At 40.4% G+C, this 15,267-nt stretch overlaps 1 protein-coding gene across 2 annotated transcripts; it reads right to left on the bottom strand.

Moving 5' to 3' along the window:
* Positions 1-2,729: 2,729 nt before the first annotated feature.
* Positions 2,730-15,267, bottom strand: LOC140933199 (solute carrier family 49 member A3-like). 2 transcript variants are annotated; one of them, XM_073382714.1, is made up of 9 exons: positions 14,933-15,267; positions 13,374-13,532; positions 12,462-12,678; positions 11,479-11,555; positions 10,932-11,066; positions 10,194-10,310; positions 7,753-7,909; positions 5,786-5,939; positions 2,730-5,034 (listed from the first exon to the last, which is right to left on the bottom strand). In XM_073382714.1, exons 1-9 carry the CDS (start codon positions 15,134-15,136, stop codon positions 4,713-4,715), a joined length of 1,542 nt encoding a protein of 513 aa, XP_073238815.1. In that variant the 5' UTR covers positions 15,137-15,267; the 3' UTR covers positions 2,730-4,712. The 2 variants fall into 2 exon arrangements, with proteins under 2 accessions (XP_073238815.1, XP_073238814.1); XM_073382713.1 differs by having other exon boundaries at positions 2,731-5,034; positions 5,786-5,943; positions 7,757-7,909.

Raw genomic sequence — 15,267 nt, 5'->3', positions numbered from 1 at the left:
ATAAAATTCATTGGTAAATGTTGCAAATCAAACATTTTACAGCGCCGCAAAAAATGCCAAATTTTCAGTTTTCAAGACGTGTAAAATGGCCGTGGCGGGACAAAATACTCGGCGCCCCCCAGCGCGGCCAGAAAATTATTGTGAATCAAAGCAAACCTATTTTAGTTATAGTCTCGATAAAGCCTTTCACTCGCCAGAGTTTGAGGCAAAATTATTTTTCACGCGAAATTGAGTGGGCGGTTTTTACTGAGACAGCCTCTTAATTATCTGGAAACATTTAACAGTCGTTGTGGCGTTGTCATGGCAACCGAGTTTTGACAACCATGTTTTTGACAGTTTGCTTGTTTCATATAAATACTGTTACTTGTTAAATTATAACATTTTACTTAATTTAACAATACAAAAATGATTTCACTTAACCCGCGTGCAGTAGATGGTAGACCAGTACGCGCTATTGTACTTGCAGCTATTAATTGAAATGAAATTAATTGTTCGTCTAACGTTTCAGGGATTAAGTAAAATCAGTATTTAACACTATAAAATTTATTATCTGTTAGAGTAATCCAGGCTTTTTACTGACTAATTTGCAAAAAGTAAAAGGACAAAAAACATGAATTTAAAATGACCAAATGGTAACCTGCGATCAGGCAATCCTTCTTCTCTTTTTGTTTCTCCGAAAAACAAAAGCCTGATTCGAAGGTTAACGAAATGGTAGATCTTGGGTTCAATTTTTACCAGAGTGTTTATTTCTCTCGGAATTTCACAACTTGCGGAATTTTTGCTTCCTAAGCATCTTTTTTTTTTCACGATTACCTAGATATATAAGGGTTTTAAGTAAAAGTGGATACCATTAATTAATTCAAAATGGTGGATTTAAGATGGCGAATGGTTCAAGATCGTTCTTTAATAATAAAAGACGCCATCATGACATCACTCATATTGTTAACAATTGATGAAATTTGGGTTTTTCAAAAACGTCGTCAATGTAAGGTCATAACGACGTTAAATTACGTCAGTGAGTCAATCACGTTATACCTACATGCAGTGAAATGATGGTTACATCATTCTGTGTAACTTTGGTGGCCGTCCCCCTACTCGCAGGAAGAAAAAGACAAAAAGCCCGGTCTGAATAGAGAGGAGAAGTCGTTACGTCACGATGCCATGGTAGCAAAGTTTCTGGGACTCACTTAGGTTGAACCCGAAAGGACCGTATCTCGTTTAGAAGAAGAAAAAGAAAATTTTGTGCTATGTTCACCATCAACATCACCATCACAGGGTCCAGAGGAGATGTGTTTGACGTTAGAACATCAAAACCCGTCGAAAACCTCTGAAAAAATGGATTATTTTGATCGCGTTACAGTTTCTTTACACATCCTATATACCGCAAACCAAGAGACTGAGGGCTCGCAAGATCGGCTTACAGTATAAAATAGGGAGTTCTTTTTTTGCTCGGCATTTCGTGCAATCGTTTACAGAAGATTCATAGAGATCCCATTGGGCTAATTTTAAATAAGTAATTCATTTATTCACACGAAACTCCTCTGGCCCCTGTGACTCCATGAGGCGGGCACGTGAAATTACGAAGTTTCATGTGGCAGACTTGCAACAACGGCTAAGGAATGTACAAAAAGCGTGATCGGCACATGCAAAGTTGTTATTTTGCTAATATAAACCAATTGCTTTTTTGTCGTTCCCGTTGCCGTCGCCGTCGTCGTTTCTTAAACTTCCCATTGTAGTGATCCAGAAATGTTGTTACCATGGTAACGTGACGTCACACTTCTCCTCTCTATAGGGTTAACGTAACATCAAACGACAAATAGCAGGAAGGGGCACAACGCTAAACAACGAGCAGACCAATTTAACACTCAAATGCAGGACAAGACGGAGCAAAAAAAAGGTAACAGTCAAATACAACCCTAAACAGCGAGCGGACCAACGTAACAATCAAATACAGTGGAAGATAGTGAGCCCAATATTTATAAGCCTTATGGTTTCTTTTTGGGCTTCCACACCACATGGCATCCATGTATTCACTGTATTCTCGTCTACTAAAAAACCTAAACACAGTTTAAAACAATCAAACTTACCAACGTAACAGTCAAAGAGAGCATACGTCAGGGTTTCCTTCGACGTAACAATTAACACAGCACAAGTCAAGAAAGAACGCGAAGCCGGTATTAGCAATCAAAAGAAGTTATAACCAACACAAAAATTATGTATTCCAATAATTTATTTATCAAAATATAGTTTCATAACTTTAAGAAGCATAAATTAGTTCTGCTATAATGTTCTAAACTGATATAAGTGCCAAAGGGCTGATTATATGCATGAGCCGGGCAGGCTCGCTTTGCCAAGATCGTGGCTCGTTAATTAAACGCAACAAACTGAAATCAACTTTGTGATTGAGAAGACAACCCAGCAAGCCGCGGCATGGTTGGTTCGAATCCTGATATCGAGATGGCCTATTACAGGAGTAAAAATCTCCTCAGCAAAGCGAAAGCGAGTCAGCCCAGCAAACCGGTCAACCCTGCTCATGTAATCAGCACTTTAATCTACAGCTCTTTAAGCTCCCTTAAGAAAACGTTTTATTTTTTAATCTTTAGGGCCTGTTTAAATAGAGGTGGGTACCCCAGGTAGGTGAGAACATCCCTGGCGGGTCACCCCACCTATCATGTAAACGCAAGAGAGAAGCTTTATCCTCTCTTGGGAAACGTGATCAAATTAAAATGAGAGATTCTATAAAGGCGGGTTACCCCACCTAAGTGGGTAACCTCACCTACCTGGGGTCCCCCACCTCCATGTAAACAGGCCCTTAATACCACGGGTTTTGAGCCTCCCTGGGGCAAATGATAGTTTCGTAAATAGTAAGGTTTGAGAAATGGGAAAAAACACCAAGAGTTAGTTCGAATTATCCAGGGCATAGCTTGAAATTTTCCAGAGGTAGGCAAGATTTTTCAAATCATCCCGCCGGACCCGTTTCCTAAATCATTTTTACGCGGTTAACTGGATCAAATTTCCTTAATTTCTCCATATCATGAGGTAAAATACATCTGATGGGGTCAAATCATCTTTCTTGTTCTTAGGACCACGTTCTCCTGGCAGAAGGTAAGGCTTTCGCCTGCCGGGCATTTTCGTTTCGTATTCGTTTGCAGTTGGGCACATTCCCTCTGGGCAGGCCTGTTTCCAGAAAAGCTGGTAAAAAATACTAAAGAAAGTTTAACCTGCGAGTTTCTACTCAGAAGGTTGAGGACGTAATTCTTCCAACGAATGCCATCTTCAAGAATTATTTTGGTAGTTTATCAAACACGAGACAGAGTGTTTCTTTGTAAAATGAAACACTGAGAACAGAGTTGAAAGAGGCGTAGCGGAGTATTTTTTACCAACTTCGATGTTTTTGATACAGTTTTCTCATGAAATACTGTGTCCGATGCTTGACCAATAAAATGACTGGAGAAATTAAGCATGCAAATATGAGAAGTTTTTCATCTGATTAACAAGCACTCATTAACATGAATCTCCTTTGGTTTTGTAAATCATTTATGATAATTAAATACGCTTATCGCAACGTTAAATTTTCATCTTGAAAGCATACCCCTGTTACCCGTCACTTTAAGGACATGAAGGGATGATTATTCTGGTAAATAATGTTTGTACAGCAGTTTTTCATCCGTCGAGTGTTATTTTTGTGTATTCTCGCTATGTTTTTTTGAGGCATGTGGTTCGGCAATTTCGACTCGCATTACTGACGTGGGGAAGTTTTCGTCATTTTCTGCAGCTCTCCTTTGCCAAAACAGCTAAGCCACCACGCCACTAATTTGCGTGACGTTTGTGTGACCTCGTCGGTCTGATATTTTAGTATTGACGTCAATCGTAAGCTCAAAGCAAACATAATTCAAGTTGGTCAACACCTATGAAGAATTAGCCGTGGGATTTACACCAAGCAGAAACAGAGAAATATTACGAATTAAAAAAAAACCTAAAGTAAAGGGTTACACGAGTTAAAGTTCCAAAAATGTTGCAAAGCTTGTTGTATATGCTTACATAACAAACCTTGCTCAGAATAAAACTTGGGAGTGTAGATAAAAGGCCTTAGCAAGGCATCTTCTACGAGCCTTCATTTAAAACAAAAGTACCTTTAAAAATATTCGACTGTTTACTTTGGAACACGGAATAACGGTAAATTCTGCATTAAAAATATTTTAGCCAAGGTCAATCATCAAACTTAAGGGGGAAACATTTTACCTCTAACGGCTAAAATGAGAACAACAAAATAACATAGTATGCAAGAATGGTGTAAAGGAAATCAAGTTGATGGCCAATACGTCGACTTAAAGAACTAATGGAAGACGAGTTCAACTCGTATTAGAGCCATTAACGAAACCTTTTCCAATTAATTTCCGTTGAACTAACCTTGCACATTACGTTATTTTTAAGTTCCACGCCTTACGTGACATCTAGTGTATGTATCGCTTTTCGAGGAAGATCCCGAAATAAACCTAATCATCCTAGCGTTAGGAAAGCTGTCACATCAATGTCAGACTTCCAGTCTTTGATGGGCAACATGGTACCTGATGCTGTCCTTGTTAGCCCATGTCTAAGCTTTCAGCTAAATTAGAACAGAGAGGGCTTTCCAGCTACTTCGCCTACGGCAATGGCCACCGTCAGTCAAAGATGGTTGCTAGGCAAGGCAACCTTTTGACAGCATGTCAATTTTAGGGTGACCCTGGAACATCTCCCCCATTCTCTGAGATAGATCCATTGCTAGGGAAGGTAGGTAATCTCCTCTGATTGCCTGCGTTTAGAATTCTTATTGCTGCTCTCCTCCGCTCCATTTCCAGGCGTTTATAGGAAGGCTTAAACGTACAAATTAGGAGAATTGCCATAGCAGCCGCTGCTGACGTCATAAAGTACATGGCCCTTTCAAAGTCTGGGACTTTATCGTCCTTAGCTTTCCCATGACATTTGTGGTCTTTAAAACGTCTTGGAACTTCTAACAATTGGCAAAGTAAGATGAAAACGATACCGGTGGCTTGACTGAAAAAGAAAAAACATAAAAAAAGGATCATAACTCTGTTATTCCACGAACATATTGTAAATCTTAGCAACATCTCTTTGCTTGAAGTTCAGCAGAAGTTCTTCAATTGAGAATCGCGGGAGAGAAAGGGTCTTCAACAAGTGGCGAGCGAGGCAAATCGCGAGAATCAAGAGCATACACACACTGCATTAGTGACGTCAGGCACTTAGTTCTCTTATCCAAATCAAGTAATTCCATTTATGTGCAAAATAGAACTGGTTTTACTTTTTGCTCGAAAACAACGAAAATAGTGGACTTAGGTACCGTAAATGACCTTATAGACACTCCAGGGTCTTCAGTGGCGGATCCAGGGAAGGAACCTGCCCCCCCTTATATTTAGACCAAACTGAGGCCTGAAGGGCAATAAAAATTTTTTTTTTCAGACCGCCCCCCTTCCCTTATCCCTTATCTCATGGCCTCTGAGTCAATAGCCTAAATGGCTATTGACTCAGAGCCCATTCGGGCTCGAGGAATAATTCTTAATTATGCCTGGGATTTTAGCCAGTCAGAAACCGGAAATTATTCTGAATGAATAATAAGATCGATTACATCATAGTTATTAATTAGTTGAATAAAAAGCCTTCGTTGATTGCTTGGAGATTTAGAGTGTCCGTTTCCAAAGCTAATTTTTTTTTGTAGATTTTGCCTGCTTTCCCTGTTGCCTTAATGTAGGAAAAGAACTGACTGCTAACTACATCGTACACAACATACCCAGCCATCCACTGTAGGCCTGCACTTGTTGCTTCAGCCACAGGATAGGTACACTCCACCCCGACTTCCAAACAGACGGGCATAAGAGCGAACGCAAAGAAACCAAATAAACCGCAGCTAACAACAATAAGAACAGGCTGATGAGGCATCCTTGCTACCTGATAACAAACAGAGATATTTATACTTAGCTTGTAAGGACTCTGAAGAAGAGAGGAACAGTGGAACCCGGTTAATACGGACAACGAGAGGACATGCAATAATGTCCGTATTATCTGGGTGTCCGTGTTAAGTGGGCTCTTAGAAAAAAAGTCTAAAAAAAGTCTAAACATTTGTCTGTAATTTTAACAAGTTCAATCTTAAGAAATCTTACTATCATTTATCAGTTTCAGAGTAAAACTAGCCTTCAAGTATTCTTGTCTTGAAATACAACGATGAAATCCATAACTTTACTTTATACTGACGCTTTTAGCTTGCAACTCAGGCCAGGAGGACTGAACATTAGACAGAATGTTTAAAAGGTAATTCGCTGTTTCTGCTAGGTTTTCATCGATAAGATATTCGGTAAAAAGAGAGCTTATATTTTGAGACGAGGACGAAGATGCTCATACGTGAACTAGCCTCATTTTGCCGGGAAAACGTGATAGCCGTCGTCATTCTACTACGAGTTTACGCGAGAATGTCGTAGTGGCGGGAAAATTTTATCAAATGTAAGAAATTTTATCATTTTGCTATCGAGAGAAGGCTTAACCCCCTTCAATATAAATAACCGTACTAATTTTTTTGTGACAAAAAAAGGAAAAATTTCATGAAGCTTTCCGGGGAGTCTCTTTTTTTGACAACACGCGCAAAAACTTTAAATGTAATGTCGTACCTGTACTCGTCGTTGTCGTCAAATCTAAAGCTCTCTAAAGACATTGTGCTGATAACCAATGTCCGTAAAGCGAGGCTGACGATTTATGACATGTGACTCGGGACATAGAATAGTGTCCGTTGTCCATATTAAGTAGTGTTCTTACTTTAAAAGCGGGTTAATTTTCGATAAAATGTATGAGCATTTCGTCGGAACAAACGAAACTGGCCGTTTTATATGGGGAGCCGTAGGGCAGGGTTCCACTGTGCTATGGAAGCTATCCCTGCGACAACTCTCGTAAACCACCACTGCAAGTTGGGACCAGCGGCATTGTAAAAGCTAGCCTGCGTAACGAACGTTTCTGAGGAGCTCTTACTACGCAGGCTATTGTGAAACCCCATTTGAACTATCCCTTCAAACTCTTTGACGAAGAGCTCTCGTAAGCGAACGCGACCACGATTCTTAGTACCAGTGAGTCCTTTCCTTTGTCTTGAGGCTCTTGGGGTAAGAAGAGGACGACTATGAGAACGAGATTTCCTCAATACTAACTAGTGCGCGCGTGTGAACTAGCGTTATTTTAGGGGGGAAAAGTGATAGTTGTCATCAATCTACCACGAGTTTCAGCGAAAATGTCGACGTGGCGGAAACAAGTTACCGTAAACTTCCGAAAATAAGCCCCGGGGCCACTCAGTTCCAGACCTCCTGTCTTCCCGGGGGGAAGACAGGAGGTCTGGAACTGGAAGCCTTTTTGAGGGGCTATTTTTGGAGGGGCTTATCTATGAAGGGAAATTTGCGTTTCAAAATCGATTGGGCTAGCCTCATAGTTGGAGGGAAATTTACCGTTTTTGCTTTGTTTTACCCTGTATTTGAGGGCAATTTCCAAGTACAAACTCCCGGGGGGCTTGTATTTGGAGGGGCGATTTAACGGAGGGTTTTTGCGTTACGAGTTTGGGGGGCTTTTATTTTGAGGGGCTTATACATGGAGGGGCTTATTTTTTTGAATTTTACGGTATCAACCATCCCTGGTTTTGTCCAAAATTGAGACATCGGTGAGTTTTTCACCAGGAGACTTCACATTTCAAGCGAAAAATCAGGGATTATGCTATATTACTCAAACTTACAACAGCAAAAAGGGCACATGATACTGCTGCTAGACCATATGCAACTTTGGCGGTTTCCTCAAACTTCTTGGTCTTGTCAATATACACACCAGCTAAACCTCCCCCTAACAGACCAACAGCTATTAACACTGCTCCCGCTATGCCTGCCATTTCCTGAAAGAATGAGCAGTAATAAAATAATATATAGATTTAGCCAGGGCTAAAAGCGAAGCTCTGGTTAATGATACGTGTAAACAAAAAAAATTAAATCGTGTAATGCTAAACGCGGACGACAATGAATATGGCTTCAAGACTAATAGATGTAATTAGCAAAAAAAAAAAAACAAATTGCACGTGCAGCACACTTTTTCTTCTAATTAGCAAAAAAAAATTTGCACGTAGCACGCTTTTTTGTCTTTCCCTTGTTGTTGTTTTGCACGACTACAACGCTGTTTTGTACGGCTAAAACGTCAAACTTCCTAGTTACACATTTTTTTCATGGAGGAATTGTCGTATGTGCTTACCCAATATTTTGTCTCCTGTGTTCATGTTCGCTTTTATTTTTCATTGCCGCTCATTTTCACCTTGCTGGTCGCTAGCATTTCTCATTTTCTCACCGCCGCTTTGAATTTCCATGTTTTCTTCCTAAGAAATTCGTCTTCTTTGTTTTCAATAACTCGCTCTAGCTCTTTCACTGTTGTCCACGTAAATGTAAGCATAAAAAATAACGCCGGGAAAGACATGACTATGTTGTTGTTTTTTGTTCTAAATAAAACCTTGAGTCGCATTTGGGTTGCCATACCTGTTGATTGAGTTATTTTACATTGGTATTCCTGTGGTGCGGACGGACGGTCGCTCGCTCGCTCGCTCGCTCGGTGTACGGTCACGTGATTACCAAATTTTCTTGGATGGGTAGTTTACCACATTTTCTTACCCATGGTGCTCCGCTGCGCGCTTCGCGCGCGAGAGCTCCGCTATCATTAACTATCTAATGATTCACTCTGGCCAATATTAGGAAAGACGTCAAGCTATTGTAACAGCCAGGAACGACTTCTTCCAGGGGGACAGGGTGGAAGGGATGGGTGAGTGGGTGAGTGGGGATGTGAACGACTACTCCCAGGGGGACAGGATGGAAGGGATGGGCGAGTAGGTGAGTGGGGATGTGAACGACTACTCCCAGGGGGACCGGGTGGAAGGGATGGGTGAGTAGGTTGGTGGGGATGTGAACGACTACTCCCAGGGGACCGAGTGGCAGGGATGGGCGAGTAGGTGAGTGGGGCTGTGAACGACTACACCCAGGGGAACCGGGTGGAAGGGATGGGTGAGTAGGTGAGTGGGGATGTGAATGACTACACCCAGGGGGACCGGGTGGAAGGGATGGGTGAGTAGGTTGGTGGGGATGTGAATGACTACTCCCAGGGGGACCGGGTGGAAGGGATTGGCGAGTAGGTGAGTAGGGATGTGAACCACTACACCCAGGGGAACCGGGTGGAAGGGATGGGTGAGTAGGTTGGTGGGGATGTGAACGACTACTCCCAGGGGACTGGGTGGAAGGGATGGGTGAGTAGGTTGGTGGGGATGTGAACGACTACTCCCAGGGGGACCGGGTGGAAGGGATGGGTGAGTGGGGGTGTGACGCTGAGACCCTTGAACCCTTAGCTTATACCACACCTAGTATTCAGCTGAATGTTGCTACCCTATACAAGACTAAGCTCCTGTCACCGGGGAGGTCATTAAGAGCCGGGGGCCAGGGATTTCCCCCCGGCTACAATGAGTGTGGCTCCTGGCTCCTTTTATTGGAAAATAAAAGAAATCTGGAATCAAAAGACATCCCTAGCTGTTCGATTCCCCACCTACATGTACTGTTGTCTTTGCACAACAACTTGAAATTTTAGTGACAACCCTGAGTCACCACTCACCATCCTAGAGTCGCTATATTTAATAAGGTCATCTACTCACAATTTTTTTGGCTATTAAACTGAGATGCGGGTAAATTTAAATTTTCCAATTACATTTTTTGAGTGTCAATTCCCGATTTTCTGAGTCCAGACTAAAATCTTCAACCAATAACTGACTGATCGATTGTTAAGCAGTTTCCTGGAAAATGATACCCTTTTCTAGACCAAGTTTCTCTAATTTCTATAACCTATCCCAGACTTAACTACTTGAAAATAATGTAAACCTATGCACAAAGCAGCACATACCTATTACAATAATTTATATAGCCCATAATGACAGTAACCCCCTGTCCCCCGCCCAAGCCTACTTCACAGAAAGACTGGTCAGGTGCTGTCTTGATGAGTATGTACCCACCTTCCTTTTATCAAAAGAAAGACTTGTCATTTGCATAGCCATACATATTACAGGTGGGTTCTTATGTTTTTGATTAAGAAATAAAGCCTGTTTTGCCAGCCAGAAAAAAACCTGATGCCAACATGTTTAATCTGTAGAAACGTACATCATTATAGCCCCATGGACAAATGACCTGCTCCAGGAGGGTTGTTAGGGATGTAAAAAGACCAATCCCACTACCAAATGCAATCATCAACACCAGGTATGCCTTGTTTTGTAAAATCTGAAAAGTTGAGTTCAACAAATTTGACAATAAGAAGTAATTATTAACTAGTAGTAATCAAGGGTTACCGAGTGTGGGCAAGAATGATTGAAGGTTAAAACGCTTTTGCTCAAACGTTGTTCTTTGCATAAGTTTCACGTGATAGATGGTCAAAACATGTGTGATTAAACTACAAGTGATAGAAGGTCCAAATGCGCATGATCAGATTACCTACGATACATTCCATTCATTTTTTGTCGAAGTCCAAGTAAAGCTGGCTACTCACTGTATATACATGCTGTGTATGTGTAATAGCAACCTGAAGATTAGGATTGCGGGTTCCTCTTGTCACCCGCAATAATGACATTGAAATTTAATAATTAATTAATATGTTTATGTCAGCAAAAGTTATCAGTTTTAAAAAATACAATGGAGTCATGTCGTTATGAAAATTACAATCATCTAAGAAGATCACTGTCGTTGTCCATGAACACTTTTTTCTACAAGAAGAGTCCTTTAGATAATGGGTCAGTATTGCAGAAGTCTTTGTCTGTGAACATTCACAAAGTGAAGCTACAAATGAAGCTAGGTAAGATTGCCTTCAGAAGAATATCAGGAGTATTTAAGTTGTCATCCACCCACCTTTTTAAGTCCTGTGAAGAAAGGCTCTGACTTTGATTCTGCTGAAGCTGTTGGAGGGGTGGGTGGGGAACTGCTGCACACTCCCAGAGTTGCCATGGCAACACCAAGAAAGGCAGGAACAGAGAACATTTTTAACTAAGGAAATATATTGAGCATAAAATTAATGATAATAACACCCACACAATATCGTAATTATAAGCAAATTATGTTAGCATTACATTTATATTGACAGGCAACAACAATTCTGGGACGGGATATCATGCCGTGACTTAAGACTGTTTTCACATTACTTCAAATTTCTTGGAACAAAATTTATGAAAGTCTCAATATGAGAAAACAGTTTAATCCCCACAGGGTATTTTTGGTACACAGACATGGCTGCCATTTAGTTGTTTTGGTACACTATTAACTGGTCACTATGACGACAAGTGATTTTAATAACGATCTTCACACAGTGTTAAGACAGACTGGACAAACTTATTCTTAGCAGTGTGAAGTAAAGTTGGAGTTGATGTGACAACATTAAAGCAACTGTGAAAGAGCCTACCACGAAAGGTATGTCGTTGTCATGTTTAACAAGAACTGGGCCTAGCACATTAGCCACCATAACACCTACAGGATTACCTGGAGACCAAAGTGAAAAAATTCATCAAACAAACATTTAAAAACTTGGAACTTCATCTGATCCATAGAAAGGGCAATCTCAGAATTTCTAGCTTGATCATTTGCTTGCGGGTCACTTGACATACCATATTTCCTTGAAATATGACAGTTGGGGGTGATTATTACATGTATTTTTCTCGCACAGAAAGGAGGCTATTATTTGAGGGAGGTGATTATTTCAAGTAGTGCTCACTGGAATTTGTGCCCTAAATATTTTGTTTTATTATCCCATTTAACCAAAAAATGATCACATCAAAATAACTCAACATGGGCTTTCTAAGTGTTCCAAATTTGGTGCCTTTTTTAATTTTCAGTGTCAATATTCTTGGCATCAGAGCATGAATCATCACTGATCAGTTTTGCTGGATGAGACTCCACTTCAACTTGACAGGGAGGGGATAAAAGAAAGAGATGGCGAGAGGGGTGGGGGTGGGATTATTTGAGGGAGGCAATTATTTTCAATATTTCCATTTAAGGGGAGCAGATAGTCAAAGGGAGGCGATTAATCGAAGGACAGCTATTATTCCAGGAAATACAGTAAGTTTCTCTTTTTTAATCCTGTCAAATGGAGTAGACTTAAAAATAAAGATATTGTAAAAATCTGATGTACATTATAATTAACCAACTTGAGGCAAATGTAATGTGAGATACGCATTACTAATATACTAAATTAATATTAATTTGACTAACGGATTACAAATCTGCAGTTCAGGCATGAGCAGTTCTTATATCTTTTGAGGAGGTTCTACATGTATGTCTAGGTTCCAATCTGTATTAAAATCTCAATGAACAGCAAGTTGCTACAATGCAACAAAAAATGGAACTTATCAAAACAAATCTTTTTTTTCATTTGAAGACTGAGCTCACTTAATGAAGCTATCATGTTTGCGGTAGCTCTTTCATCTGCTCCAAACCACACAGCAGCCAGCTTAGTTGGGGAACCAAGAAGAAAAGGTTGTGCTAATGCTGCAGAGGTTTGACCAATCATCACTACAACAAATCTGGAGTTTGTAGGGACAAACTTAGTTCCACTTAATATTCTGACTGCTGCTCCCACAGCATTAAGCCAGGCACCTAAAAGAATCTAAATAGACAGAAAAAGGTTCTGTAAGCTAAATGGACCAACATGTTAACATTTGGACAAAAAAAACCTTGTGTGCATGTATGCTCATAGGGCTGTGCTCATGTTCTCTAGCAGTGCCCAGTGGCACCTCAATTTTGCTTTTGGACAATTTTCTTTTCATAGAAATCTTATACTGGGCATCCTGAATTTCACAGGTTTAAGCACTGGGCTCACTTCAATTTTTCTTAGAGCACAGCCTTGATGCTGTTGTAAACTGCCCATTCAGCTCACTTTGTTTCTTTTAAAGGCGAAAATACACTGGAACCTGGGTATAAGTATGAAGGGCGGCAAAATAGCTATGAGGATTTGTTATATCAAGGTTCTTTTTCATTTTTATTATTACTGGGGTAAAAAACATCATTCATCAGACTGAGGACTTCATTATAATACAATACTTTATTTCAAAAAAGCAAGCATTGTTACAAACAAGTGCAGTTATTAAGAAAAGGAACCCCAGAGGTCAACCGGCCTATATTAAGGATCTCCTATATGTATAGAGGTTTGTTATATTGAGGTACCACAACTGTAATAAAAGTTTTTGATCACCCAAATGAGCTACATGTATCCACTGGAAAGATAAGAATCATAAAATGCTTTATTAAAAATCAGTTGAAACAAAGGAAATGTATATCTGACACTAAAAGCAAAATCCTCACCCCTGTTCGTAATCCAAGAACATCCAGAATCCACATGGTCACCAAGCCGAACAACAAATAGCAAACAAGATAAACAATAGAAAGCCAGTTGATATCATTAACAGATTTCTGGTAATATCCAGCCGTGTAATCAGCGATTGGAGCAAATGACAACCATAGCTATGTGATAAAACATGATAATTTTTATAGTAAGTTATACATTTAAAACAGAGGTGCCACCCTTGGGAGATCTAAACTCTGAGATTGTCTTTTAAGCAGTTCCCACCAAAACCAGAAACACCCGGCCCCTACCCCTGCTGCAAAAATAAACACAAATCAACACAGGGTGTGGCTCAGGACATTCTGTGAGATCTGACATGAAGTAAAGACCATCAGTTGAGAGAGCACAGGTCTGCTGATTGGGAGGTCGCGGGTTCATAACCCGGTCTGTCCAATGCTCAGGGTTTTAAATAACTGAGAAAGTCCTGCCTTTATAATGACATCTACCGTAAGACTTTCTAGTCTTCTCAGATAAGGACGAAAAACCGTAGGTACCATCTCACAGCACTTTCAATTATCTCGTTCTAGTGGGACATAAAAGAACCGACACCACTGTTCGAAAAGAGTAGGGGACGTAGACCCCGATGGTGTGGCCCACCTTTGCTGGGCTGAGTGGGTTATCTTCTAGGAAGGATCTTAATACATGGTATAGGGATAACCTCATGATCCTCCTTCAGGTGTCATAATGGCTACCTGTAAACAGTGTGTATCAAAAGTTGCCTCTACAGTGGGGGTCAAAAGTTTTAGAACCTTTCCAGTGATATCTTTATATTTATTAAAATCTGAATCATTGGATAATGCAATTTATTCTAGAGCTCTGATTGGCTCAGCTATCATGGTATATGAGCCATTATACCATGCTCTCCAAATATTGTAACTGGGATACGCATCTGCTCAAAATTAAAACCAAGCTGAAAATCCGTTGTTTTTAAAAATAAAGTCGGGAAGAGCTCCCAATATTTTGTGGGCATTTTTTTATAAAACAATTATTCCACTTGCGCTTGTTGGATATGAGATGTTTATAGCCAACTCGGTGCTATGCGCCTTGTTGGCTATCTACCATCTCATATCCAACGAGCACTTGTGGAATAATTGTTAAATATTTTTAGTAAAACTGGTGGCCTCCCCCTCCCACCTCAAACAATGCTGAATGTTTGGCAAATAGGGTTCAAATGAGTCTTTTTGGGGGTGTAACCCTGCTGGTGAGGGGGGGAGGGGGGAAGGGATGAAGGGATGAACCTAAAGCCGATCTAAAACACTGGTAAAGCCACTCAAATCATGCTGAAACTGTACAAGAAAGAAAACAGCAACAAATAAAAATGGCGATACCAGGCAATGATACACGTACTCACTTGAGGAATTTTACCCATTTACATCTATTTGTTCCTTATGTATGTCATACAAACGCTTTTGTGCTTGGGTTACCTGTGGTTCTCGATCGAGCTTCAACATCTTTGATGCTCTAATTGATGAAATATAATACTGACTTAAGACATTGAACGACTACTTTGTCAACTCACCATCGCGTTAGAGACATTCAGGACAAAAAGCACCAATAGAACATACCATCTTCTTCCGTACAACCTATACACGCCGAAGAAACGTTCTCTCGACTTCGAAAGATGAAGTATAGCTTCCTCTTGCGATATACTTCTCGTGTACAATGAAGGATTAGGATGCAGAAGGGGAGATCTTTCACTGTTAACGTTTTTCGGAGACTCCATAACTGGTCAGTCTAAGAATAACGGCTTAATATATGAACCGCTAGCTGGTAAATTTGCGATTTTCTGGCGAAGAAACATAACGTTCAGTTTATGCCATTTTTTCTTCACCTTTGAACTTGGTATTCCTGTCA

This window comes from Porites lutea, chromosome 4 (genome assembly GCF_958299795.1).
Source record: "Porites lutea chromosome 4, jaPorLute2.1, whole genome shotgun sequence".
NCBI lineage: Eukaryota > Metazoa > Cnidaria > Anthozoa > Scleractinia > Poritidae > Porites > Porites lutea.
The sequence above is the reverse complement of the archived record's forward strand: the minus strand, read 5'-3'. Positions and strand labels throughout refer to the sequence as shown.